This window comes from Heptranchias perlo, chromosome 3 (genome assembly GCF_035084215.1).
Source record: "Heptranchias perlo isolate sHepPer1 chromosome 3, sHepPer1.hap1, whole genome shotgun sequence".
Taxonomy (NCBI): Eukaryota; Metazoa; Chordata; class Chondrichthyes; order Hexanchiformes; family Hexanchidae; genus Heptranchias; species Heptranchias perlo.
Genome location: NC_090327.1, coordinates 34,377,891 through 34,402,936, shown reverse-complemented (window position 1 = coordinate 34,402,936; position 25,046 = coordinate 34,377,891). Strand labels below are relative to the sequence as shown.

At 43.2% G+C, this 25,046-nt stretch overlaps 1 protein-coding gene across 1 annotated transcript in view; it reads left to right on the top strand.

Moving 5' to 3' along the window:
• The window catches only part of LOC137311822 (xin actin-binding repeat-containing protein 1-like), a 64,099-nt gene extending 50,998 nt beyond the window's left edge, over nt 1-13,101 (top strand). The window contains exons 7-8 of the mRNA XM_067978766.1: nt 1,331-1,387; nt 4,319-13,101. Coding sequence (XP_067834867.1) covers nt 1,331-1,387; nt 4,319-12,190 — 7,929 coding nt within the window. The 3' untranslated portion in view covers nt 12,191-13,101. The remainder of the gene's footprint in view (nt 1-1,330; nt 1,388-4,318) is intronic.
• The last annotated feature ends 11,945 nt before the right edge of the window (nt 13,102-25,046 follow it).

Sequence of the window (25,046 nt, the reverse complement as noted above, 5' to 3'; positions counted from 1 at the left end):
GCGCTGAAGGTGCTAGGTCATGCCAGGGTACTTTTCCATGGGCATTAGCTGCCCTCCAGTGCCTTGGCAAGTGGCTATTAAATCATGGAATACATCACAGCTTGAGTCAACTTGGTAGCACTTTAAATGGTACAATATTAAAGGGGTGCAGGAACAGAGAAACCTGAGGGTTCACATTCACAAACCTTTGAAGATGGCAGGACAAGTTGAGAAGGCTATTAAAAAGCATATGGGATCCTTGGCTTTATAATTAGAGGCATAGAATACAAAAGCAAGGAAGTTATGCTAAACCTTTATAAATCACTGGTTAGGCCTCAGCTGGAGTATTGTGTCCAATTCTGGGCACCACACTTTAGGAAGGATGTCAAGGCCCTGAAGAGGGTGCAGAGGAGATTTACCAGAATGATACCAGGGATGAGGGACTTCAATTATGTGGAGGGATTAGAGAAGTTGGGATTGTTCTCCTTAGAGCAAAGGATACAGATTTAAGATAATTAGCAAAAGAACCGGGGGGAGATGAGGAGAATTTTTTTAATGCATCGAGTTATTATGATCTGGAATGCACTGCCTGTAAGGGTGGTGGAAGCAGATTCAATAGTAACTTTCAAAAGGCAATTGGATATTTACCTGAAAAGGAAATATTTGCAGGGCTATGGGGAAAGAGCAGGAAAGTCGGTCTAATTGGATAGCTCTTTCAAAGAGCCGGCACAGGCATGATGGGCTGAATGGCCTCCTTCTGGGCCGTGTGATTTTATGTTTCTATGCCACTCTTAACCGCTGAGATGGAAGGCTTGAGCACTATTCCATGATGTTGAGAGTATAATCTTGGCTGACACTCAGGAGTTGTCAGAGATGTTGTCCTTTGGCTGAGGCATTAAATTGAGGTCACGTCTGCCTGGTTTAGGTGGATGTTAAAAACAAGCTTTAACTGGGAGATAGTAGGGTTGGTATCCTGGAAGGATGAGATCAAATGGTTTGAAAGGCCTTCTTTGTCTGAACCAAGCCTGATCATCCCTGGAACACTGTTTACACAAAATCACCTTCCAGTAGGGGTTATTAGACATTGGTCAGGAGAAGGAATCCAGGCTGATTTCCCTTCTCTTGCTTTTGATACCCCAGTTGAGATAAGCTAATAGTACAGACCAAGGTTGGAACCCAGGAATCTGGGACCTTCTAATCTGCATGACTCATTAGGCTGTACATTTACCTACTGAGGCATCAGATAAGTGGGGGTGGGGGGTGGTGGAGAAGAGCTATGGCAACCTCTGTCTTCATTGGGTTTGTTGTCTGCTGAGACCTACAGTTCTAAATGATTTCAATTTATTTTTAGGCTATTTCTTCTCAAGAGAGTGCTCCTCACTCAGCGAACAGCCCTCGACAGATCAAGGTAAGAGAAAGGGATGTTTAATGGCACCGGAATTGGGTGTTTTTTGTGGTGGTCTCGGTGGTTGGCAGTACTTTAGTTCTTTTTTCTCTCCCCACTTCTGGCCTTTCCAGGTCCATACTACACCCCACCCATAGCCAACCATCTGTCACACCTCTGCTAATGCTGTCCTGAAGAGGGCCACTAGCAGAACTGCATGAGAGCTTCCTGGAGATGACCATCCTGCCCCCTCCCCAAAAAGCCCTTCCTCCTCATTTTCATTGTCTCTCATTAGGGGTTAGAAAGCATCTGACTTTCGCTCAGTGCCCCCACAGGAGGGTTGTTATAATGCATCCCACCACATTACTTTCTTCCCTTTTCATTTTAACGTTCCATTCTGCTCGCAGGCCTTTTGGACCATGGCCTCAGATGCATTTAAAGATAAATATTTTGGGACTGTGATTGTTTTAATTTCACCTGCAGGAAGCCAGACTCAAAGGTTTGAATTATGAATTGGAATTGGCCCATTAAACCCTAATGAGGGACCTCGATGATACATTTCCATCTCTGGGACCTGGGTTCAAATCCAACCCATATAGATGGCATGAAAGCTCCTCTCTCTACCAGTTTAATGGGCACTAAGTGAAATGAGTTTGACAGTTCCTAGTGGGTGCCATATTTGTACTAAAAACGTTGCATCCAATGTTGAACTTTGGGCTTTGACCTTTAACACATGATTAGGTCCAATCCAATGGAGAGTCTCCATATCAGTGCTGCCACTCGGTTTAAATAGCAAACGAATGTTAGAGAAAGTTCACACATAAGCCAATAATTCCTCATCTCAAATTGCTCTCAGCCAGTGATAAATTCATATCCACCATTCCTCACCCTAGTGATGTTCAGTTCAAATTCCTTTCTCCAAGTTGAGAGTCTATCGTCTATATTTTCACTGTTCAAGTGGACATATCCACTATAGTGTCAACATTGATAATGTCTCGAAAGCAAAAATAATTTATGCAAATTTAATGTTGTATAAAATCTGGTACACTTTGATCTAGAAATACTATCACTGTGTGTGTGTGTGTGTGCGTGTGTTTGTGTGTGATATTTACAATGGTTTGATTAACAGAATTTTTTTTAAAGGGGGATAGTTGCCATCAAAAGGCTAATCAGACCGGCTTTCTAACTGTGTTCACCAACATAATTAATGTGGCAAAAACATCATAATGATGCAAAAACATTACCACGTCATTTGCACGTGACAGGAATATGGCAAAAAATTATGCATGAGCTCTTTGGGTTTTCCTTTTCTTCCCAAAATGGTGATGTTTCCCCTTTAAGGTTTTTTTGATGTGTCATTAATACTTGAGCAGTCTGGACTAGCATAGGGTGGGACTTCTGCTGCTCCTCTGATACAGTCTTCACTTCCTTTACACCAAAGGCACCAAAATTATTCGAGTCTGGTATCATGTAATCTACAGCAGTGGAGTAGGGAGGGTTATTGATGGGAGCCCATAGGTTTCAAAAAGAGCCCAACATTTTTGTATCCTAATAACTACTTTACTGAGAGGGGTGTTGTGTTCCCTAGTTCCTGTAAAGATGACCTCTATATATCATGTACTCCACTTATGGCATCTATCCATATCCTGTGCACACTTGTTCTTATTGGAATGGCAATATGTAATCACATAATATAAGCATTTATAGACATTCCCCTGATATGCCAATGTACTTTCATATCAGTTTAAGTATGAGCATTTAAAGACAGTTCCTTAATATTCATTATCTGACAATGTATCAATTAAGCAACTGGTCAGCTCCAGAGTAGACAAGTCTGCAATATGGTTAAATTTACCCTTTCAGAGACTTTACCCACCCATTTAAGCTCCTTCCACAGACCATGTGCAATGTACCCTATCATGGACTCTATCTCACCCATTTAATCTCCTGATGGAAAGTTCTGCATTTCCCCGATCCCTGAAATCAGTTAAGCAAACTCCATAATACCTATCTACACTTATACCTTCATTATTCAGGCCTGGCCAGTTGACTTCCACCAGTTGACTTGGCCACTTGCCAGGTCCCATATTGTTCCATCTGATCTCTGTCTCCAATTAGCCCTTTAACCTCCAACCCCATCTTGCTCAAATCTTGTTGAATTTGTAATTTTACATCTCCAGTTCTACACTCACAGTTTACTTACAATATTTACTTACACAGTCCCAGTTAGCCTGCTTGCATCTGCATTGTCTACTCCTCATGATATTTTAGGCTACATTAATCGATTAGGGCGCACATCAATGCAAAAGTGACAGTCTAACTCAGAGGAGTACTGAGCAAACTAAAGCCCTAGGGTGTGATACCCTCCCTCCAGGAGGCTGTATCACGCCAGTTTTGAGTTCCCAAAGTGTGAAATATAAATCCCACATGAAAGGCTCTCTCTCATGTTGAATTCCAGAGTCGCTCCTCATACTTTAATTCTGGAATCATCCTTATCACTTTTCTCTTAGCTTTCCCAAAGCATCTATGTCCTTTTGAAGATTAGGTGCACAAAATACATTCCAAATGTGACCTCACCCGTAGTCCGTACAAGGTTCGGATAACTTTGAACAACCTTGTTTAGAAAAATTTGCCATTTTCAGCACCGGGGTATATCCTGACATTTTTAGAGGAAAATATCGAGGTTGGAATAATTTAATTGTGCCGCTTTCTGTGATGTGAAGACGTCCTCATGAGTTTCAACAAGGCTGAGGACTGTTTGCTGTGCATTGATACTCAACCTCTCGGCAACCCACTCTGCATGGTCTATGACACCAGCGCTGGAGAAAGGTAGAGCAATACTTTTCATTATTAACCGTTTGCCTTGCATTTTGATTATTACTAACCCGCATTGCATGATGCAGGGCAAGGGGTACTTTCCAATAAATCCTCACGTGTAACCTTGTTTTACTAAAGATGTCTCAGAACTTGGATGGGATCCAACTATCAGGTGTGACTCAGACTTTGGCGAATGATTTTCTACCACCACCTCCTCCTCCTGACCTACTCGAGGCTGCAACCAAACCAAGCGTAATAGTGGAAGACCAACCTCAAAATATACCACCCCCTCCACGCCAAACCTTTGTCAAGTTTCACCAGCAACGCCAAATTAACGAATTGAAGAGGCTCTATAAGCACATGCACCCGGAACTGAGGAAAAACCTACAGGAGGTGGTCAGTGAGGACTGGGCCGAGGTGTTAGATGCCGAGCATGCAGCTGCTGCCTTAGGAACTAGTGCCCTTGGCAACTGGGACCCAGTGCTTCAGAGTGAGGTCCAGTCTATGCGCTGGATATTTGATAACTGGCCACTGGACACCATTGGAGACCACCATGCAGCTAAGAAGCTGAAGGAGGAAGAGGCCATCCTCAGTGGAGACGTGAGGAGCACATCATGGAAGTTTGAAAACCAAACAATTAATGACATCAGTGCCCAGTATTCAGAATTTTCCGGAAAATCCAGTGCTGAAAACGAGCAAGCCAGGGGTGATGTCCGCACAGCACTGTGGTTGTTTGAAACTCAGCCTATGGATTCCCTGAATAAAATCTACTCCAAGGAGAATGATCTCCAAGAAGCAGTCCTGAAGGAGCCTGTACAAAAAGGGGACGTAAGAGGTGCAAAACTGTTATTTGAGACCCATCCCTTAGGTGCTTTGGGACGTAGCGACTCAGTGGAAGAAAGCAGCATATTGCAACTGCGCTCAGAAATACAGGAACTGAAAGGGGATGTAAGCAGGACAGTGAAGCTTTTTGAGACAGAACCTTTGTGTGCCATTCGAGATAATGTCGGGAACATCCACCAGATCAAATCTATCTGCAGGGAAGAAATCCAACAGAACGGTAATGTCCAAAGTGCTCGCTGGCTGTTTGACACTCAACCCCTGAGCAACATTAACAGAGATTTCTCAAGAGTAAAAATAATTCGAGGCATCTCCCTGGAAGAGACCCAACAAGGCGGTGTTGGCAAGAAAAGGTGGCTCTTTGAAACTCAGGCATTGGATGCCATCAATGAGCAAACCGAGGAGACAAGTTGCAAAGCCAGTGTTAGGGTAATAGAAGGAGGCGATGTGACTAAGCAACGCTGGCTCTTTGAAACTCAACCTCTTGACTCACTAACGGAAAGTCCATCTGAAGATGTTGCTAAAGAACAAATAGTTGGAGGCAATGTGCGCTCCAGTCTTTGGTTGTTTGAGACACAACCGATGGAAATCTTGAAGGACAGCTTTGAAGTTGGCCACTTGAAGAGAGTTGTGACAGAAGAGGAGAAGGGAGATGTGAAGCAAAGAGCTCATGTGTTTGAAAACTGCTCTCTGGACAGTATTAGCAAGGAACAAAGTGAGACCTCCAATAGCACTGGGACATTGGAAATACAGAAGGGAGATGTCAAAATTTATAAACATCTCTTTGAAACCCTTCCTCTTGATAGCATTAAAAATTCAGATGAAATATTTACTGAGAAACAGGTTGAAGTCTTGGCTGGAAATGTAAATGAGAATAGAGTTCTCTTTGAAACAATCCCTCTTTATGCCATCATGGACGGTGCAGGTCACTGCCATCAAGTCAAGACAGTAAATCGTGAGCAAGTCATTAGTGGTGATGTGAAACACTACAGGTGGATGTTCGAAACCCGCCGCCTGGATCAGTTCGATGAAGGCATTCAAAACGTGGAATTGGTTAAAGGCATCACCAAAGAGGAGATACGAGCCAGCAATATGGAGACAACGAGGTGGCTATTTGAGACGCAGCCTCTCGATGTCATACATGCCAATGTAAACAAAACAGAAATTCAGAGCTCTGAAAAGAAAGATTTGCCAAAGGGTGACGTGAAGACATGTAGATGGCTGTTTGAAACACAACCGATGGATGCTTTTTATGAAAACTTAGAGGCCAAGCAGAAGGGTGAAGCCCAACCAAAAGGCGATGTCAAAACATACACATGGCTTTTTGAAACACAACCATTGGACAGCATTAATGAGAATGGAGAACAACACCTGAAGGTCTTCAGCGCACAACTGGATGATGTTAAAGGGGCAGATGTGAAGACCACAAAGCATCTTTTTGAAACAGAACAACTTGGCGACATTGCTGGGGGGTTGGATGAGGCACAGAATATGAGATACACAAGCAAGGTGGACATCCAGTCAGGGAACGTATCAAGAGTGAAAGAAATCTATCAAAGCACCTCACTCAGTGCAATAGGTGATGTGGTGGAAAGGAGCAAGAGCTTCGAATCCACACCCACACACTTAGGGTCAGGTTGTGTACACAAGTTCACTTGGCTGTTTGAAAATTGTCCAATTGATTCCATTAAAGAAACGCCAGAGGAGACCACACCCAAGTCCACAATTACTGAGGTAAAGGGAGGCGATGTTGGTGGCAAAAGGTTTGTTTTCGAGACCTGCTCATTGGACCAGATAAAAGATGAAACCGATATAATGAATCTCAGTGTAAGAAAGGAAGAGTCGGTTGCCAAGGGTGATGTAAAGTCATGCACCATGCTCTTCGAAACACAACCCCTCTATGCTATCCGAGATAAGGAAGGCCAATATCATGAAGTTACTACAGTGAAGAAGGAGGAAATTGTGAGAGGAGACGTAAGGGGTACTAGGTGGCTCTTTGAAACCAAACCATTGGATACGATCAAGCCATTGGATGAGGTGTTTGTGATCAGAGCTGTCACACAGGAGGATGTGCACCAGGGAGATGTGACAGCGGCTCGATGGAAATTTGAGACCCAGCCTTTAGATTCAATCAGAGATGAAGCACAGCCAGGAGTAAAAGTAGTGGACGAAGTCCGAGGAGGTGATGTGCAAGCGAGCAAGCAACTCTTTGAAGAGCAGCAGGTAAACCAGAAGAAGTACGTGAGGATGGTCAGTGTCAGCGATGTCCAGAGTGGAGATGTCAGGACATCAACTTGGCTGTTTGAAAATCTCCCCATTGATTCCTTGAAAGGCGGAGCTGAAGAAAGCACGGGTGTGACCACCGTCCACCGCGAAGATGTACAGAGGGGAGATGTGAAAAGGTGCACTTGGTTGTTTGAGTCCCAACCGTTGGACAGCTTAAAAGATTCAGATACTTCAATGAGCAAAAAAACCGAGGAAGAAGTGACAGAAGCTGACGTGAAGACTACAACGTGGTTATTTGAAACAATACCCCTGGACACATTCATTCGTGCTCAATGTACTACAGAATATAGTACAGAAAGTGCCGAGATGACAGAACATAGTGTCCATACAAGTTTACAGACCCTCTACAGCTGCAGTGCCATTAAGTCAAGGGGACTTATCATTGAATCAAGTGAAACAGGCATTCTAAAAATGGCCAAATATCAACTGATGAGTCAGGAAGGTCCACACATTCTAAAAGAAGAGGTTATTGGTGGCAACTTGCAGAGAATTCTGGTGCAGTTGCTTCAAAAGATGAATGTCCATTCTGAAGGGATCGTGCTGAAGGAAGATGAAAATGGGAGAATCTCTTCAACCAAAGTTCAGCTTTTCTCCCAGTCCGAAGCTGGTGTTAGGAAAGAATTCGCTAAAGGAGACAGCGCTCAGGCAATTTATGGCCTTCTTAAGCAAGATAGTAAAGTCAAAAAAGGGATTTTGATTCAGGAGACTGAAAGAGGAATTGCTCAGATGACTGTTTATTCTCTAGTTAATCATCTCCAAAATGAAGGGGTCGAAAAAGAGGTGATCAAAGGAGATGTAAAGTCTACCATTGATAGTCTTCTTGCCTCTACCCAGCAGCAAACGACTGCAATGACAGTAAAACGTGAGGAGAATGAGAGAGGAAATGTACAACTATACACAACATGCATTGAATCAGGAACATTGGATTATCTCAAGGGCAGCCAAGAGGAATCTGATGATGATCCTTCAGTTTCCTCTCAGAAAGAGGAGATTGTTCGTGGTGATGTAGAAGGTGCTATAAGGAATTTGAAAGAGAGTAGAGGACAAGTTGAAAGGACGGTTGATGATATTGTACCAGGTGATGTCAAAGGAACCAAGAAATACTTCTTGACGGAAGCGCAGACTGCCCAAGATATTGTTCAGAAAGAAGACATATTAGATGGTCATATCAATTCTGCTCGTCAGTCCCTGGGGCAGGCTGCAAATCAGTCCATTGTGGTGGAGAAAGAAGAGATTGTGACTGGTGATGTTAAGGCTACACTGCAGTCACTGAAGAATGCAAAGAATCAAACAAGACAGCTGGACAAGGAAGAAGTTGTCTATGGCAATGTGAAAGACACTGTGGTTGCGCTACAGGAATCAGCTTGTGATAAGAAGGGAGTGAGAGTTGGGTGGTGTTCAGAACCTTCTGTTTGCTCACCAGATGAAGCCTCCCTTGCAGTGTCAGAGGCCGGGGCAGCAATTGCCACAGGTCGGGACCTTCGAGCAGCAATGGAGAACCTTAGAGAGGCTACAGCTGAAGCACAGACTATCCAGCACAAATCTAGCACGCGAGAAAATTTCAAGAGTAGCACTCAAAGCTCAGCAGCATCTCAGCAATATCATCAAACCGTTCAGTGCAAGAACGCAACAGAAAAGGAAGTGAAGAAAAATGCACAAATTTCCACACTGCAGCAAGGCAGCACCACGTCTAGGCATCGAACGAGCGCCCAAGTGACTGTCACTCACTCCCATCAGCAAAAGAACCAACAGAATACGCAACAGGTCAGTGTCTCTGAGGGAACACAAGGACTTATTCAGTCATTTGCAGCTTGTTCTAATGAAAGTCAGAAATGTGAACATTTAACGAAAGTAGTTAAGAATGACAGAGACAAAATAAGAGCTGCTTCAGAACAAGTGCAGACTCATGGTCAATACTCGTCCAGTAACTTAGAAGAGGAAGAACGGGCTGTGGCAGATCAGGAAATAATTGTCAAGGGAGACGTAAAATCAACTAAAGAGTCTTTAAAGAATTCAGTGGCAGAGCAGAAGCCTGTCGAGAGAGAGGACGTGGTCCGAGGTAACTTGCAGGCAGCTCTCCATTCTCTGGGAAAGGCTAATATGAATGTTTCCAAAGGTGATTTTAAAGCCGCCATGATATATAGAACGGCAGGCCAGTCACATTCATGGGACCAAAAGAAGAGTGGTGTTAGAACTGTTTGTAATCAGATTTCGCTATCACAATCTGACACTGAGTTTCCTCCTCCTCCTCCAGTTCCAATGAAAGAGTCCACTGCACCATCGAGCGAAGCTTGTGGCCGACCGTCTGTGGAGGGCACTCCTTTTCCCCGCCACCAGTCTGAGTCTTCTGCAGAAAAATTTCCAGCTACTTCCCAGTTTCCTCCACCTCTTCCACTCAAGACCCATGAAAAGAACGTCTCGTCAAAGCCATCTGTTTCATCGAAGCCCGCCGGGCACTTGCCAATGCGGGGGGGCAAACCCATTCCGCCTCCCAAGCCTGAACATTTGCAAGCAATCCATTCTGTTCCAGGTCCAGCTATTCCACCAAAAAACCATGCATCAGCCATGCAAAAATCGAACCCATTGCCTCCTATTGCATGCAACGCACCAAAGTTTATTCCGCCAGTAAAACCTACCAGGACATCACTTCCTACAGAAGCTGCCCATCTGTCAGAATGTCAGGACATTCAACTGAAAAGACACCATGAGCAGTCTCTATCAGAAGAAAAATCTAGCACAATGGCATCTTACACCAAGGCAATGAAAACTCCTTTGCAGTTGGCAGAGAAGAAATACAAGCAAAGGAAGGAAGGACAGAGCAAGTCAACTGTAATGCTAGCCAGCCCAACAACAGACATGGTATCACAAGGGATGAGCCAACAGAGAGAAAGAACCTGCTCTGAAAGCCATGTTGAGGCCAATGGCCCAATGACTAGGGAACGAGAAATGGCACCAAAGAAGTTGACTGCTGCAGAAGAGGTCCAGGGATTCATGCAGTCATATTCGGAGGAAAGCACAGCAAGAACTGAAATGTTTCAGGGGTTCAAAGCTGCTCTTCACACTTTTGGTACCCAGAACAAACCAAACTCTCCTCGAATGAGCCAGGCCAGCATTCTGAAAGAGGATGTGACAATGACTGCGAGTACGCCTGCTTTACCAAAGAAAGTTAAAATTGTGCCGCCAGAAACTTCCGCCATTGTTACTGCACAAAAGAGTTGCCAACAGCCTCAGCCATGTGCAGAGTTGCCCCTACAACAGTCAGTCAAAGTATCGTTTGAACAACCGCAGTACCAAAGTGCCCCATGCCACAGATGCATTGATCAGCATGAGTTCAGTAACCAAGTATCAGCTGCAAATCAAGTACTGTTGCACACAGAGCAGCAAAGCAACTCGCAACCAGACACGGAAAATGGGGTCATAATGCGAAGAAACCGGCAGCAAGGGAAGGAGACAGAAGACGACCGCAGGAAAAGGTTATCAGTTCACAAAGAGGAGATAATACAAGGAAATGTGAAGGCAGCAATGGAGATTTTTGAAAACCTGAGGAAGCGAGAAGAGTTGCAAAAGATTTTGTCCAGAGTTAAAGAGTTTGAAGAGGAGACTTTCAAAGTAGATGTAAAAGGCCTGAAGAGTTTATTTGAGAATGTGCCTGAATGGGTGGTGCCTAAGAATGACGTAGTTAAGCAACTCAAACCAATTGATCACCAAAAGAATCAGTTGCAGAATCAGCCTCGAGTAGTCATGGATGAATTAGAAAGTTTGTCTTCAGTGGAACTTGTGTTTGAAGATCTTGAAAGGGCGAGTGCAGAGATAATTTATCTGAAGGAGCAGACATTGGCGAAACTGTTACACATTGAAGAGTCCATTAAAAAGGCTCTGTATTCTGTCTCCAATCTGAAATCAGAGTCTGATATTGCAGGACTCTCTGGCCTTTTTGGAGAGTCACTGGGAACTGCCTCAAGCCCCGCGTCTGGCAATATCAAAAAAATCAGTCTCGTCTCCAGCAAATCAAGTGCAGAAAATGCCAAGCAAATCAAAGAGGGTCATGCCAGAAAAGAAAGGGTAGAAAAGTCAAAGAATCAAGCTAGACCATTGTTAGATATCCCAACTGTTCCGATCCGCATGAACTCTCCATCATCTCCTTCCTACATTTCCATCGAATCTGCAGCTAGAAAACTTGCAGATCCTTTGAAAAAAGATCTGTCCGCACTGCCAACAGAGGGGGCATCCATTTCTCCTGCTCCTCAAAAGCAGGATGTCCCGCCCCGATCTCCAAAGGTGACAACCTACGATGATCTTGACAATCCAATTCTTTGCAATGGACACCAGGTCGACAGTACGCAGAGTGTTAGAGGTGAGGTGGCGAAGCAGCAGTCTGTGGGCAGGAAGGACCCCTTGCCAAGAGACACCAACGACGAGGTCATTCAAACAAAGAATAGAACTGGAAGCAAAATTGGCAATGTCAGTGACAATGTACCCACGTCATCTACTGGCTGTAGCCCTTTAAGTGGATTTAAAGGCAATATCATTGATAGGACTCAAAGCCCAGTCCCCCAGAGAAGCAAAAGTATTGTAGAATTCAAGACAGGGCCTGATGGAGGTGAGATAGTTGGTACAAAGACCATCATGGAAAAATATGAAGAGATCGATCGATTTGGGAACAAAATTATCACATCAAAAACCTCGACCACAGTCACAAAGCAATCCGAGTCAACAACCTCGTCGACATACGAGGTAGTTCAAGCTCCACCCAGATATGAAGTTACAACTTCTCCCCTTCCTAGTAGGAACCTGCAGAGTCCGGCGAGGCTAGCAGAAGACTCTCACCCAAATGCTAAGGTGTTTGTTTCCTTTGGCAATTCCAAATCAGCAAATAGATGTTAGATTTTATAGTCACACTGGCTTCCTTTAAAGTACAACCAATGACACTCTGTATAAGAAACATAGAGATGGGAAGAAAAAAACCACAAAGCTGGAAATCTGAAATAAAAACCAAAAAGATGCTGCAAATACACAACAGACCTGGTCAGCCTCTGAAGAGGCGGGTTAACGTGCCGAGTATAGACCCCCCCTCCTCAGGCTGGCACAGGCAGGTTGAAGAGTCACTGCTAATGGAGGGTCCACACTATAAGTGTCAACCTCTCTGATTTTTCAGAAGAAAGCAAAAAAACTTGGAAATTTGAAATAAAAATACTGGACGTGCACAGCAAGTCCCTCAGCACCTGAAAAGAGAAAAAACAGGTTAATGTGTAGGGTGTAGATCCTTTACAGAGAGTTGAGCTCCAATGAAGAACCAGGTTCAACAGTGCACTGGAGTTAGATTCCACGGGGGGCAATTTTAATTTTGGGTGATGGTATATAATGGGCGATATCGAATTGGCCGCCCATTGTACCGGTCTCCCGGTTTCCCTTTTTATTGAAGTCAATGGAAGGGAAAATCGGGATTGGTGTATATTCGGCGGCCAATTCAATATCGCCCATTTTATACCATCGCCCAAAATTAAAATGACCCCCCGTGTGCTGCATAACTCCAGTGTTTCCTGTTTTTACTGAAGACTTGTAGTGTTGTGATCATAATTATACTCTAGAATTTTGCATTAATATTCAATTTTTCTACTATATTTCTTCTCAAGTTTCCTTTGTACTTTAGCTCTACATCCAACACAATGCATCAGCTCCTCTAGGATCTTCAAAAGTCCCTTTCCGCCTGTGAACTGCTCTTCCAGTTTGCTAAACATTTTTTTCTCTTTTTTTTACTTCCACAGCTTGCCTTAATAAACATTTTTAATATTTCATGTCAGTTTTATCTGATTTTTTTTGCATGGAATCTTTTTCAGACTGTGCGATATCAACTGAAGATGTTAATTGGGTTTTGCTTTTTTTTGAAAAAGGGGATAATTGCATTTGATATTTTATTATGCTAATCTTTAAAAAGGGATTTGCATTCCCGCTTTAATGTGGCTCGGTTTGCAAACACACTATCCACTGTGAAACCAAACTCATGGATAAAGGTTCCCAGGTTCAATCCCAGTTCTGTGCTCAGTTAATGGATGTCAACCAGGTCGGTGCTTGTGGGAACCCTGCAGTTGTCTTCTGTGCCACTAGGGGAGGGGAAACAGTCAGCCAGGGTTCATGCTCCTGTTTGCTATCCAGTGACTCCTGCATTGAAATGTGCCCACTTAGTGATGTTTCCCCCCTCCCTCGCCACATGTGGAAGAGGCCCACTAAAATTCCCTGTCTAGCCTTCCTCGTGAATAATGGCCACATGATGTGAGGGCTCATTGATACAGCAGCTGATGCAGTTTCGGTTTCAGCCAAGTGGTAGCATTCCCCCCTCTGTGTCAGAAGGTACACGGTTCGAAACCCGCTCCAGACAGTCCTGGCGAATGGCAATCGCAGGATACTTGTGTTTGGTGGATGTGGGTATCATAAGGGGTTGTGGAAGCTCATAAAACCCTCCTGCCATATAGGACTAACCACCCTATTGGCTGGTGTAAAGATGGTTATGGCCATGGAAGGAGTCCTGTGAATCCTCCACACTATGAAGATATGAAGGAGCATTCATGTCATGGCCTATCAGACTGAATTCTTCCACTACTTCTTCATGGGAAAAGTGTGAAGATATGATAACAATGACTGCCTGCATGAAACTTGAAATCTGTAGCTCAGGAGAAAGCTCTGTGCGAGCAGGTATCAAGCTTCTCTCGCAGCAATGAAGTTGTAGGGTATGGTCGGTGCCGGCAGCAGTGTCCCACTGTCTATACATTTAAATTAATTTCAGGTAGGTTTGAGAAATGTCCAGGAGGTCCAAGGCTCAGCAACCTTTTACACCAGGTTCGACACTGGTTAGGCTTCATGTGGTGTCAAGCAGAAGAGATGTGAACCTCCCTCCTCCAGGTCAGGCCTCGACTCTGGATTTATACTCGGGCCTTCATGCAATGGGAGTGTACATTGGGGATTTGGACCCCATCTGTCCTGTTTCATCCATTAAAATGAATGGACAGACAGTCATCCTCAGCACAATGGCCTGGATTCCCGATGTTGTGTAAGGCTCTACACTAGGAGCGCTAATTTAGATTAAAGGATGGGTAATTGTGTGGTGCACACTGATCACTTCTGTCAGGTGAAGCTCTGTGTGGGGAGCACAAATTCGGAAAATCTATCCCTCCAATTTTGATGTATGAATGCAAGCTGCGATATCATCGGGCCTCCATTAGCATTTGGAACAGTAGCCAGCATAAGACAGCACCTCATGAGACGAGGAAAGGCATTTTTTAAAAAAAGAACACATTAAAACTTGATGACCAGACTCTACATGAACAACCTGTGTTAAAACATTTTATTTTCATTAGCAGGATTAATAAGCAGGACCTCAAAGGTAGTAATCTCTGGATTACTCCCGGTGCACGCGCTAGTGAGTATAGAAATAGGAAGATAGAGCAGATGAATGCGTGGCTGGAGAGATGGTGCAGGAGGGAGGGCTTTAGATTCCTGGGGCATTGGGACTGGTTCTGAGGAAGGTGGGACCTGTACAGGTCAGATGGGTTGCACCTCAACAGAGCTGGGACCAATGTCCGCGCGGGGAGGTTCACTACTACTTGGGGGGGGAGAGGGTTTAAACTAATTTGGCAGGGGGATGGGCACCAGGATGTAGCATTGGAAAGGAGAAATCAAGGGGCACAAAGGATCAGGAGAGAGAGATAGCACTAGAGTAAGAAATAGTAAGGAATTAGGTGGGATCAGACTAAGGGAGAATACAAGAAGGTCTAAGATAGGTTTACAGTGCATGTGTGTAAACGCACAAAGTGTGATAAATAAGATTGGTGAGCTGCAGGCGCTAATAGCCACATGGGAATATGATGTTGTGGTGATAACAGAGACCTGGTTCAAAAAAGGGCAGGATTGGGTACTAAATATTCCTGGATACAAGGTGTTCAGGAAAGAAAGGGAAGGAAAGAAAGGAGGGGGGTGTCAGTATTGATTAAGGAGAATATTGCAGTACTGGAGAGAGAGGATGTCCTGGACGGGTCACAGACAGAATCTAGTTGGTTAGAGTTAAGAAGCAGTAGAATACTGGATGTATTCTATAGGCCACCAACTAGTGGGAAGGATATAAGGGTGCAAATTTGCAGGGAAATTGCAAAGAGGTGCAAGAGCCAGAAATAATGGGGGACTTCAACCATCCTAATATAAACTGGGGATAGTAATAGTGTAAAGGGCAGAGGGGGGAAGAATTTCTGAAGTATGTTCAGGAGAACTTTCTTGATCAGTACGTTTCCGGCCCAACGAGGAAGGCGACATTGCTGGATCTGGTTCTGGGGAATGAGGTGGGTTAAGTGGAGCAAGTGTCAGTGGGGAAACATTTAGGGAACAGTGATCATAGTATCGTAAGGTTTAGAATAGCTATAGAACTCTAGAGAAAAATACTTAATTGGAGGAGGGCCAATTTGAGTGGGTTGAGAATGAATCTGGCCCGGGTAATTTGGAATCAAACAAGGGGCGGCCTTTAAAGAGGAGATGGGTTGGGTGCAGTCTAGGTACATTCCCACGAGGGGGAAAGGTAGGGCAACCAAAGCCAGAGCTCCCTGGATGAAAGAGATAGAGAATAAGATGAATCAGAAAAAGAGGCATATGATAGATGTCAGGTTGATAATACAAGTGAGAACGAGGCTGAATATAGAAAAGTCAGAGGGGAAGTGAAAAAGGAAATAAGAGGGGCAAAGAGAGAGTGTGAGAATAGATTGGCGGCTAACTTAAAAGGGAATCCAAAAGTCTTCTATAGGCATATAAATAGTAAACAGGTAGTAAGAGGAGGGGTGGGGCCGATTAGGGACCAAAAAGGCTTACACATGGAGGAAGAGGGCATGCCTGAGGTACTAAATGAGTACTTTGCATCTGTCTTTACCAAGGATGAAGATGCTGCCAAATTCACAGTAAAAGAGGAGATAGTTGAGATACTGGATGGGCTAAAAATTGATAAAGAGGAGGTATTAGAAAGGCTAGCTGTACTTAAAATAGGTAATTCACTCGGTCCGGATGGGATGCACCCTAGGTTGCTGAGGGAAGTAAGGGTGGAAATTGCAGAGGTACTGGCCATAATCTTCCAATCATCCTTAGATACGGGGGTGGTGCCAGAGGACTGAAGAATTGCAAATATTACACCCTTGTTCAAAAAAGGGTGTAAGGATAAACCTGGCAACTACAGGCCAGTCAGTTTAACCTCGATGGTGGGGAAACTTCTGGAAATTATAATCCGAGACAAAATTAACAGTCACTTGAACAAGTGTGGATTAAATAAGGAAAGCCAGCACAGATTTGTTAAAGGCAAATCATGCTTAACTAACGTGATTGAGTTTTTTAATGAGGTAACAGAGAATGTTGATGAGGGCAATGTGGTTGATGATGTGTACATGGACTTCCAAAAGGCGTTTGATAAAGCGCCACATAATACGCTTGTCAGCAAAGTTGAAGCCCATGGAATAAAAGGGGCAGTGGCAGCATAGATACAAAATTGGCTAAGTTACAGGAAATAGAGTAGTGGTGAATGGTTGTTTTTCAGACTGGAGGAAGGTATACAGTGGTGTTCCCCAGGGCCACTGCTTTTCTTGATATATATTAATGACTTGGACTTGGGTGTACAGGGCACAATTCAAAATTTGCAGATGACACAAAACTTGAAAGTGTAGTGAACAGTGAGGAGGATTGTGATAGATCTCAAGAGGACATAGACAGGCTGGTGGAATAGGCGGACATGTGGCGGATGAAATTTAACGCAGAAAAGTGCAAAATAATACATTTTGGTAGGAAGAGCAAAGAGAGGCAATATAAACTAAAGGGTACAATTCTAAAAGGGGTGCAGGAACCGAGAGACCTGGGGGTATATGTGCACAAATCGTTGAAGGTGGCAGGGCACGTTAAGAAAGCGGTTAAAAAAGCATACGGGATCTTGGGCTTTATAAATAGAGGCATAGAGTACAAAAGTAATGAAGTTATGATGAACCTTTATCAAACACTGGTTCGGCCACAACACAACTGGAGTATTGTGTTCGATTCTTGCACCGCACTTTTGGAAAGATGTGAAGGCCTTAGAGAGGGTGCAGAAAAGATTTACTAGAATGGTTCCAGGGATGAAGGACTTCAGTTACATGAAGAGACTGGAGAAGCTGGGGTTGTTTCTCTTTAGAGCAGAGAAGTTTGAGAGAAGATTTGATAGAGATATTCAAAATCATGAAGGGTCTAGACAGAGTAGATAGAGAGAAACTGTTACCATTGGCGGAAGGGTCAAGAATCAGAGGACATAGACTCATGGTGATTGGCAAAAGATTGGCAAAAGGCGACATGAGGAAAATCTTTTTTATGCAGTGAGTGGTTATGATCTGTAATGCACTGCCTGAGGGGGTGGTGGAGGCAGTTTCATTCGTGGCTTTCAAAAGGGAACTGGATAAATACTTGAAGAGAAAACATTTTCAGGGCTATGGGGAAAGGCGGGGGAGTAGGACTAGCTGGATTGCTCTTGCGGAGAGCCAGCATGGGCTCGACGGGCCAAATGGCCTCCTTCTGTGCTGTAACCGTTCTATGTTCTTTGATTCTATTTACATTCGGGAAAGTGAATTGAATGAGCTGACCTCTCCTTTGTGTTGGGAGGGCCACCATTTTAGGATCATGACTGCAAGCAGCTCAGCTAACCTATCACTAGGCACAAAATACTTATGGATCAGGAAGGCCCACCTTAATTCATCTATCCAGAACAAACCTACGCTCCCACCATTGCTGCACCTAGTTGTTTCTTAAAAGATTCCAGGGTATCCACCATTCTGCTCAGAAGTCCGTTTGAATGCCTGGAATGTCCGTGTGGCGTTCTCCATCGGGAGATCAGCAGAACCAATGGAGAGATTGCTAAAAATGTCCATTTACGTAATTTCTCCAGGGCTAATGACAATGTTCCACTAAAGTTATACCGTGAACTCGGGAGAACCCCATGAAATTCTCCTCCCAAGTGTTGACCACTATCTATGTGAAGAACTTCCTGAAATCAGTCTTAAAGTTAGGAACAAGCAATTGCTAGACTAAAAAACCAAGGTCCATCTAGTTCGCCTTCTACCATCCTGGTAGTCACATGATACAATGATAATGGAGTTGTTTCCTAATCATAACAATCAATCTCTATCAATTAGTCTACAACAGAGCAAGCCATGAGGCAAGGAAAACCCCCAGTGGTGGAGAGCTTTCGGAACCATAGGTCTAAAGTCACCTTTCCTCCCAAGCTTGCTACACTTACCATGTCATACACCACAGAAGCAGGCCATGCGGCCTATTGTGCCTGTGCCAGCTATTTGAACGAGCTATCCAATTAGTCCTACTCCACTGCTCCTTCCCCATAATCCTGCAAATTTTTCCTTTTCAAGTATTTATCTAATTCCCTTTTGAAAGTTACTATGGAATCTGCTTTCACCATCCTTACATGCAGAGCATTCCAGATCATAACAACTCGCTGAGTAAAAAAATGTCTCCTCATCTCTCCCTTGGTTCTTTTGCCAATTATCTTAAATCTACGCCCTCTGATTATCAACCCTCTCTGCATTAAATTTAATCTGCCGTGTGTCTGTCCATTTCACCAGTCTGTCTATGCCCTCCTGAAGTCTGTTACAATCCTCCTCACTGTTTACTACATTTCTGAGTTTCGTGTCATCTGCAAACTTTGACATTATGCCCTGTATACCCAAATCCAGGTTATTAATATATATCAAAAAGAGCAGTGGTCCTAATACCGATTCCTCAGGGACACCACAATATACTTCCCTCCAGTCTGATAAACATCTGTTCAACACTACGCTTTCTGTCTCTTAGCCAATTTCATCTCCACGCTGCCACTGCCCCTTTAATCACATGGGCTTCGATTTTCCTAACAAATCTATTATGTGGTACTTTATCAAACATCTGTTGAAAGTCCACATAGACAACATCAACTGCAGTATCTTCATTAACCCTCTCCATTACTTCATCAGAGAACTGTCTCAAATTACTCATATACCACATCCCAAAATGTTATTTTCTGGAAAATATTTATCTAATTTGCATTTGATTGAATCAATATGTTGGACAATTGGTTATTTATGATTTACTCCTCAAATTAATAATGTTCTTAAATATTGAAGTCAGATGTCACATGTTTATTGCCAGAATTTTCCAGAAAATAACATTTTGGGATATGGTATATGAGTAATTTGAGACAGTTCTCTGATGAAGTAATGGAGAGGGTTAATGAAGATACTGCAGTTGATGTTGTCCATGTGGACATTGTAAGCAGTGTAGATGAAAACATAAAATTACAAAGCAATATTGATAGATTAGGTGAATGGGCAAAACTGTGGCAAATGGCATTCAATGTAGACAAATGTGAGGTCATCCACTTTGGATCAAAAAAGGATAGAACAGGGTTCTTTCTAAATGGTAAAAAGTTAAAAACAGTGGATGTCCAAAGGGACTTAGGGGTTCAGGTACATAGATCATTGGAGTGTCATGAACAGGTGCAGAAAATAATCAATAAGGCTAATGGAATGCTGGCCTTTATATCTAGAGGACTGGAGTACAAGGGGGCAGAAGTTATGCTGCAGCTATACAAAACCCTGGTTAGACCGCACCTGGAGTACTGTGAGCTGTTCTGGGCACCGCACCTTCGGAAGGACATATTGGCCTTGGAGGGAGTGCAGCATAGGTTTATTAGAATGATACCCGGACTTCAAGGATTAAGTTACAAGGAGAGATTACACAAATTGGGGTTGTATTCTCTGGAGTTTAGAAGGTTAAGGGGTGATTTGATCGAAGTTTATAAGATATTAAGGGGAACAGATAGGGTGGATAGAGAGAAACTATTTCCGCTGGTTGGGGATTCTAGGAGTAGGGGGCACAGTCTAAAAATTAGAGCCAGACCTTTCAGGAGTGAGATTAGAAAACATTTCTACACACAAAGGGTGGTAGAAGTTTGGAACTCTCTTCTGCAAACGGCAACTGATACTAGCTCAATTGCTAAATTTAAATCTGAGATAGATAGCTTTTTGGCAACCAAAGGTATTAAGGGATATGGGCCAAAGGCAGGTATATGGAGTTAGATCACAGATCAGCCATGATCTTATCAAATGGCGGAGCAGGCACAAGGGGCTGAATGGCCTACTCCTGTTACTATGATCCTATATTAAGCATATAGTACATCCAATAGTACATAAACATAAACTTAAAAGGCAATACTTAAAACAGAACCTGATGGTTTGGTTGGGGATTCAAACAAGTTACAGTTTTGAGCTCAGTATCTTCAGCCTTTACGAATCCAAATAATCATTACAAACTGCCAGTTTTTATACATTTCTCTTATCCCTCCACACGACAATCCACAATTCTGCATTACGTAATTATATAAAATTTAAAATGCAACTCTAAAAAAGGAGAATTTAATTGACTTATCCCTCATCAATAACTTTAGTTTTCCTTATTTAATGAGCTCTTTTTCTATTCAGCTAACAAATATAACTCCCTTACTTTGTTATCATATCTATAGTTTCACTCTTGTTCTGTACAATTGCTATTCTTCTAAGTGAAATCATAAGTCTGTCTTTGTTTCTGTATCATTCGTACCAATTAAAAAGAATGATGTATGCCTGTGTTCCTTTGCAGAACTAACTGTTTTCCCACACTGTATCAAATGATTAAAGTTCTCTGAAACTTTAGGAGTCAGTGTGCAATGGCAGGTCTTTAATTACGTCTCTTATTACTTCATTCTGAAACTGACCTTTGCTGCAGGGTCAGCCTTGGCCTAATAGCTCAGTGGTACTTTAAATTGACTTATACTTCTCTGCTTAACAGGCAAAAAAGACTAAAGGTTAACATTACTACAAAATAAAGCAAAACCAATAGTAGTATAACAATATTAGGCTTCAGAACAGTCTGATTAACCATTTCCTTCCAAATACTATCTGCTTTCACAGTCTCCCCAGGGAGCCTGTTCCTAGATTGACCACTCACTCATTGAAATATTGTTTCCACAGATTAGTTTTGAATTTACCCCCCTTCGAGTGCAGGCCATATCCTTTGGTTCTACTGTTCTGGGCAAGGTGCCATGGTCTACATTTTCTAGTCTTATCTCAAACGTAGATCTGTTACTTCAGGAAGAGTTTGACTGTCTGCAGCAGAAGGGTTACTCCCTCCTAACGGAATTATCAAGATGGCAGCCAAACAATATTGTGGAATGGTAAAGGCTGCATAACACAAACACTCAGGACGTATTTAAACATTCTCTGGGTTTACAACGGCCTGAAATAAAATTGACAAAGAAATAAAATGTAATAAAGTCATACTTTCTACTGCTGATATATTTTACACAGAATTTGTCACTAGAGTCCCTCAGCCTTGAAGTACTCGTGAGTCCCCCTCATTCAAGGGATAAATTCTGTAACCAGTGTGTTACCATCAAGTATTGTGTTGAAGTTATGGCACTATCACTAACTCATTCTTTCCCAGGGGTACAGGACTGTAGAACTCTTTACCTCCCTTGGTCGTCCCTTCCTTCTACAATCTAGCAGCTTTTAAAACCCAGGTTTTGCATCATCTATTCACTGCTTCTTGATTTATCTTATCCTCCTTCCTACCCTTGTCAACCTCAGTGGTGACCTCTACTCTGGGCCTTGGTTCTTCACCCAGGTTTCTTAATATCAGGAACAAAATACAACCTTTTTGCCTCGTGTGTCTACGGTTATTGAGAGGTTGCAATTCTGTGGTACATTTTAGTGAACATTGTGTATGGAGGACTCTGCTTGCATGCACTGTTTCAAATTCTGCAATGAAATGCTTACCTTTAAACTGTCCCAGAAAATGCCCAGTAATTAAAGAGTTAATCACAATATTCTTATTTGACGCCAAATTCATTCCAATCGGAATGTTGGCCTAGAAAGAAAGAACTTGCTTTTATATAACGTCTTTCACAACTTCATGACGTTCCAAAGTGCTTTACAGCCAATTAAATACTTTTAAAGTGTTGTCACTGTTGTAGAATAGGGAAACACGGCATTCAATTTGCACACAGCAAGGTCCCACTAATAGCTATGTTAATGACCAGATAATCTGTTTTAGTGATGTTGGCTGAGGGATAAATACTGGCCAGGACACCAGTGGGAACTCCCCTGCTCTTCTTCAAATAGTGCCATGGGATCTTTTACATCCACCTGAGAGGGCAGATAGGGCCTCGGTTTAACATCTCATCTGAAAGACAGCATCTCCGACAGTGTGGCACTCCCTCAGTATTGCATTGAAATGTCAGCCTAAATTAAATGCTCAAGTCCCTGGAGTGGGACTTGAACCCACAACCTTCTAACTGAGAGGTAAGAGTGCTACCAATGGCTGCAGCTTCAATTTTAAAGGCCTATTTTTAAACTGGCTATGTCATTTTTGGAGGAATCTTGATGCCAGGTTTGCAAACAGTGTGCCACTATTGGCTATAGAAATGCACAATCATGCCACCATTTGCACTTTTTCAGATTCATTTACTAATCTGCCAATGTAAAGATCAGGTAAAGATAGTAGCAGGATATGAGGGTTCCCCTCGTTCAATGGATGTAGGGAATTACCCGGTCTAGTACCAAGCCACACACACCAAGTTTGAATGTGCACTCTCTGCTGAGTTAGCTAATCTCAGCCAGGGCAGTGGTAGGGAAGCTATAACTGGCCTCCAGTAGGACAAAGGCCATACAGGTTTCTCACACCTGATTGCTATCCAATGACCCCTGTCAAAAGGTGTGTGTATGTTGACACTGGGCAGAGACAAGATTGATCTTGGCTATAAATCCCCACAAAGCCAAATAGCCTGATGACAATCATCATCCAGGCTCATAGATGAAGAATGACTATTTGCAGAGCCACTGGCACCAGTGAAACCACACCACAACAAAAGGGAGAACATTGGAAGAAAAATGGTCTATTAGGATGTGTTAACGGAGCAGGTAGTAGCAGCTTTGCAGATCACCCAGCTTCCGGTCCTTCAAGAGGGTGAAAATACGATCCCTATTGTAATTCTACCTCATGTGTTATACTGTTGGGTTAGAGTGCGGGAACAAGTCATGAGGACACATAAGGGAGCAGTCATTGACTGATTCTCGGCTTGCTGAGGGGAATGGTCTGTAGCTGTGTTCTTATGACAAACTTCTTGTGTTAGTTCCAGTCGCCGAGTAAGGAACTGTGTGCTGCATGTCAAAGTCCAGTTTATTCCATGGAACGCCTGGTAGCGGATAAACTTGTCTTGCACCTTTCCTGCTTCCGGTGTAAGTACTGTAGGCACAAGCTCAGGTGAGTGTTTTTAAACCCAAGCTTGATATTACCGTCGATCAGCAATGTTATTTTAATTATCATCTAATTTCAAATTGCATTAATAAAACTTCTGAGATAATTTGTCTTGATTTAAAAAGAAATAATTATATATGTAAAATCATAACCAAATATTTGATTGCATGTTAAAAAGTTCTTAAAGGGACAGTATCACCCTGGTGAAAGGACTTGCATATGCCAGGAGTGCAATGACATGGCTTGTAAAACAATGCTATTGTTTAACCGTCGATGACTCCTGAGTAATAAATTAAATGGGAATTCCGTGCTGCATTGGATAGACACTGGCCTTTTCCCGTGGGATTTAGGTTCAAATCTAAATTATTGAGATAAGGGAAAGGTTTCCTCTGTCCACTTGGTGCAAGGGTGTACTTGAAATGAGTTTGGGCATTCTCAATTCAATTCAGTAAGAGGGGATTCAAGATGGTTGCAGTGAGAAATTGCAGAATATCAATACTGATACAATAGGAAGGCCTCTTCTGAGGGTGAGACTTAGGCACATGGCTGGGACAGAATAGAAAATGCTTTACTCTGCATCTAACCATGTTGCACCTAATCTGTTCTTGAGACAGACACTGGGGACTGGATTTTCCTCCACCATTCTGCTCAAAATTTGACGGGATAGCTTTGAAAATGGGGCAAAATCAGGTGGTGAGGCCTCCTTCCATGCTCCTGCCCTGAACTCGATTTCCTTCTCCCTGTCAGTAGCCATCACTTCCTCACCCATCGCATTTACATGCCAGTCAGAAGGCAGGCTCCTGCAAGCTGCCCATTTCCTCCTTTACTGCCATTATCTCCACCGACCCTAGGAACTGCCAGGAGAAAGATAGTGATAGGCCCTGAGGCAGCGGTGGTAAGTTTCCCAAATTAGTGCATGAAGGGAAAGCGACTAGCATGACCTCCTCTCCCTTCAGAATTCTTTAAATTCATTCTTGGGATATCGATGTTGCTAGCAAGGCTGGCATTTATTACCCATCCCTAGTTGCCCTTGAGAAGGTGGTGGTGAGCAGCCTTCTTGAACCGCTGCAGTCCGTGTGGTGAAGATGCTCCCATAGTTCTGTTAGGTAGGGAGTTCCAGGATTTTAATCCAGCGATAATGAAGCTCCAGCACTATCCTTTTGAGGCCTTGGTCTCCGCCTTGGAATGGAAACAAAAATGGGGAGAGATGTAAAGCTGCCGACATGCTACCACCTGTTTTACACTATCGCACAAAGTCAATACTTTGCAGAGTGATGAATGTATGGAACTGGCTGCCCAAGGAAGCAATGGGGGCTGTTGGATCAACAAGTTCACAAGAGATAAAAACAGGAAATGCTGGAAATACTCAGCAGGGCAGGCAGTATCCGTGGAGAGAGAAACAGAGTTAACATTTCAG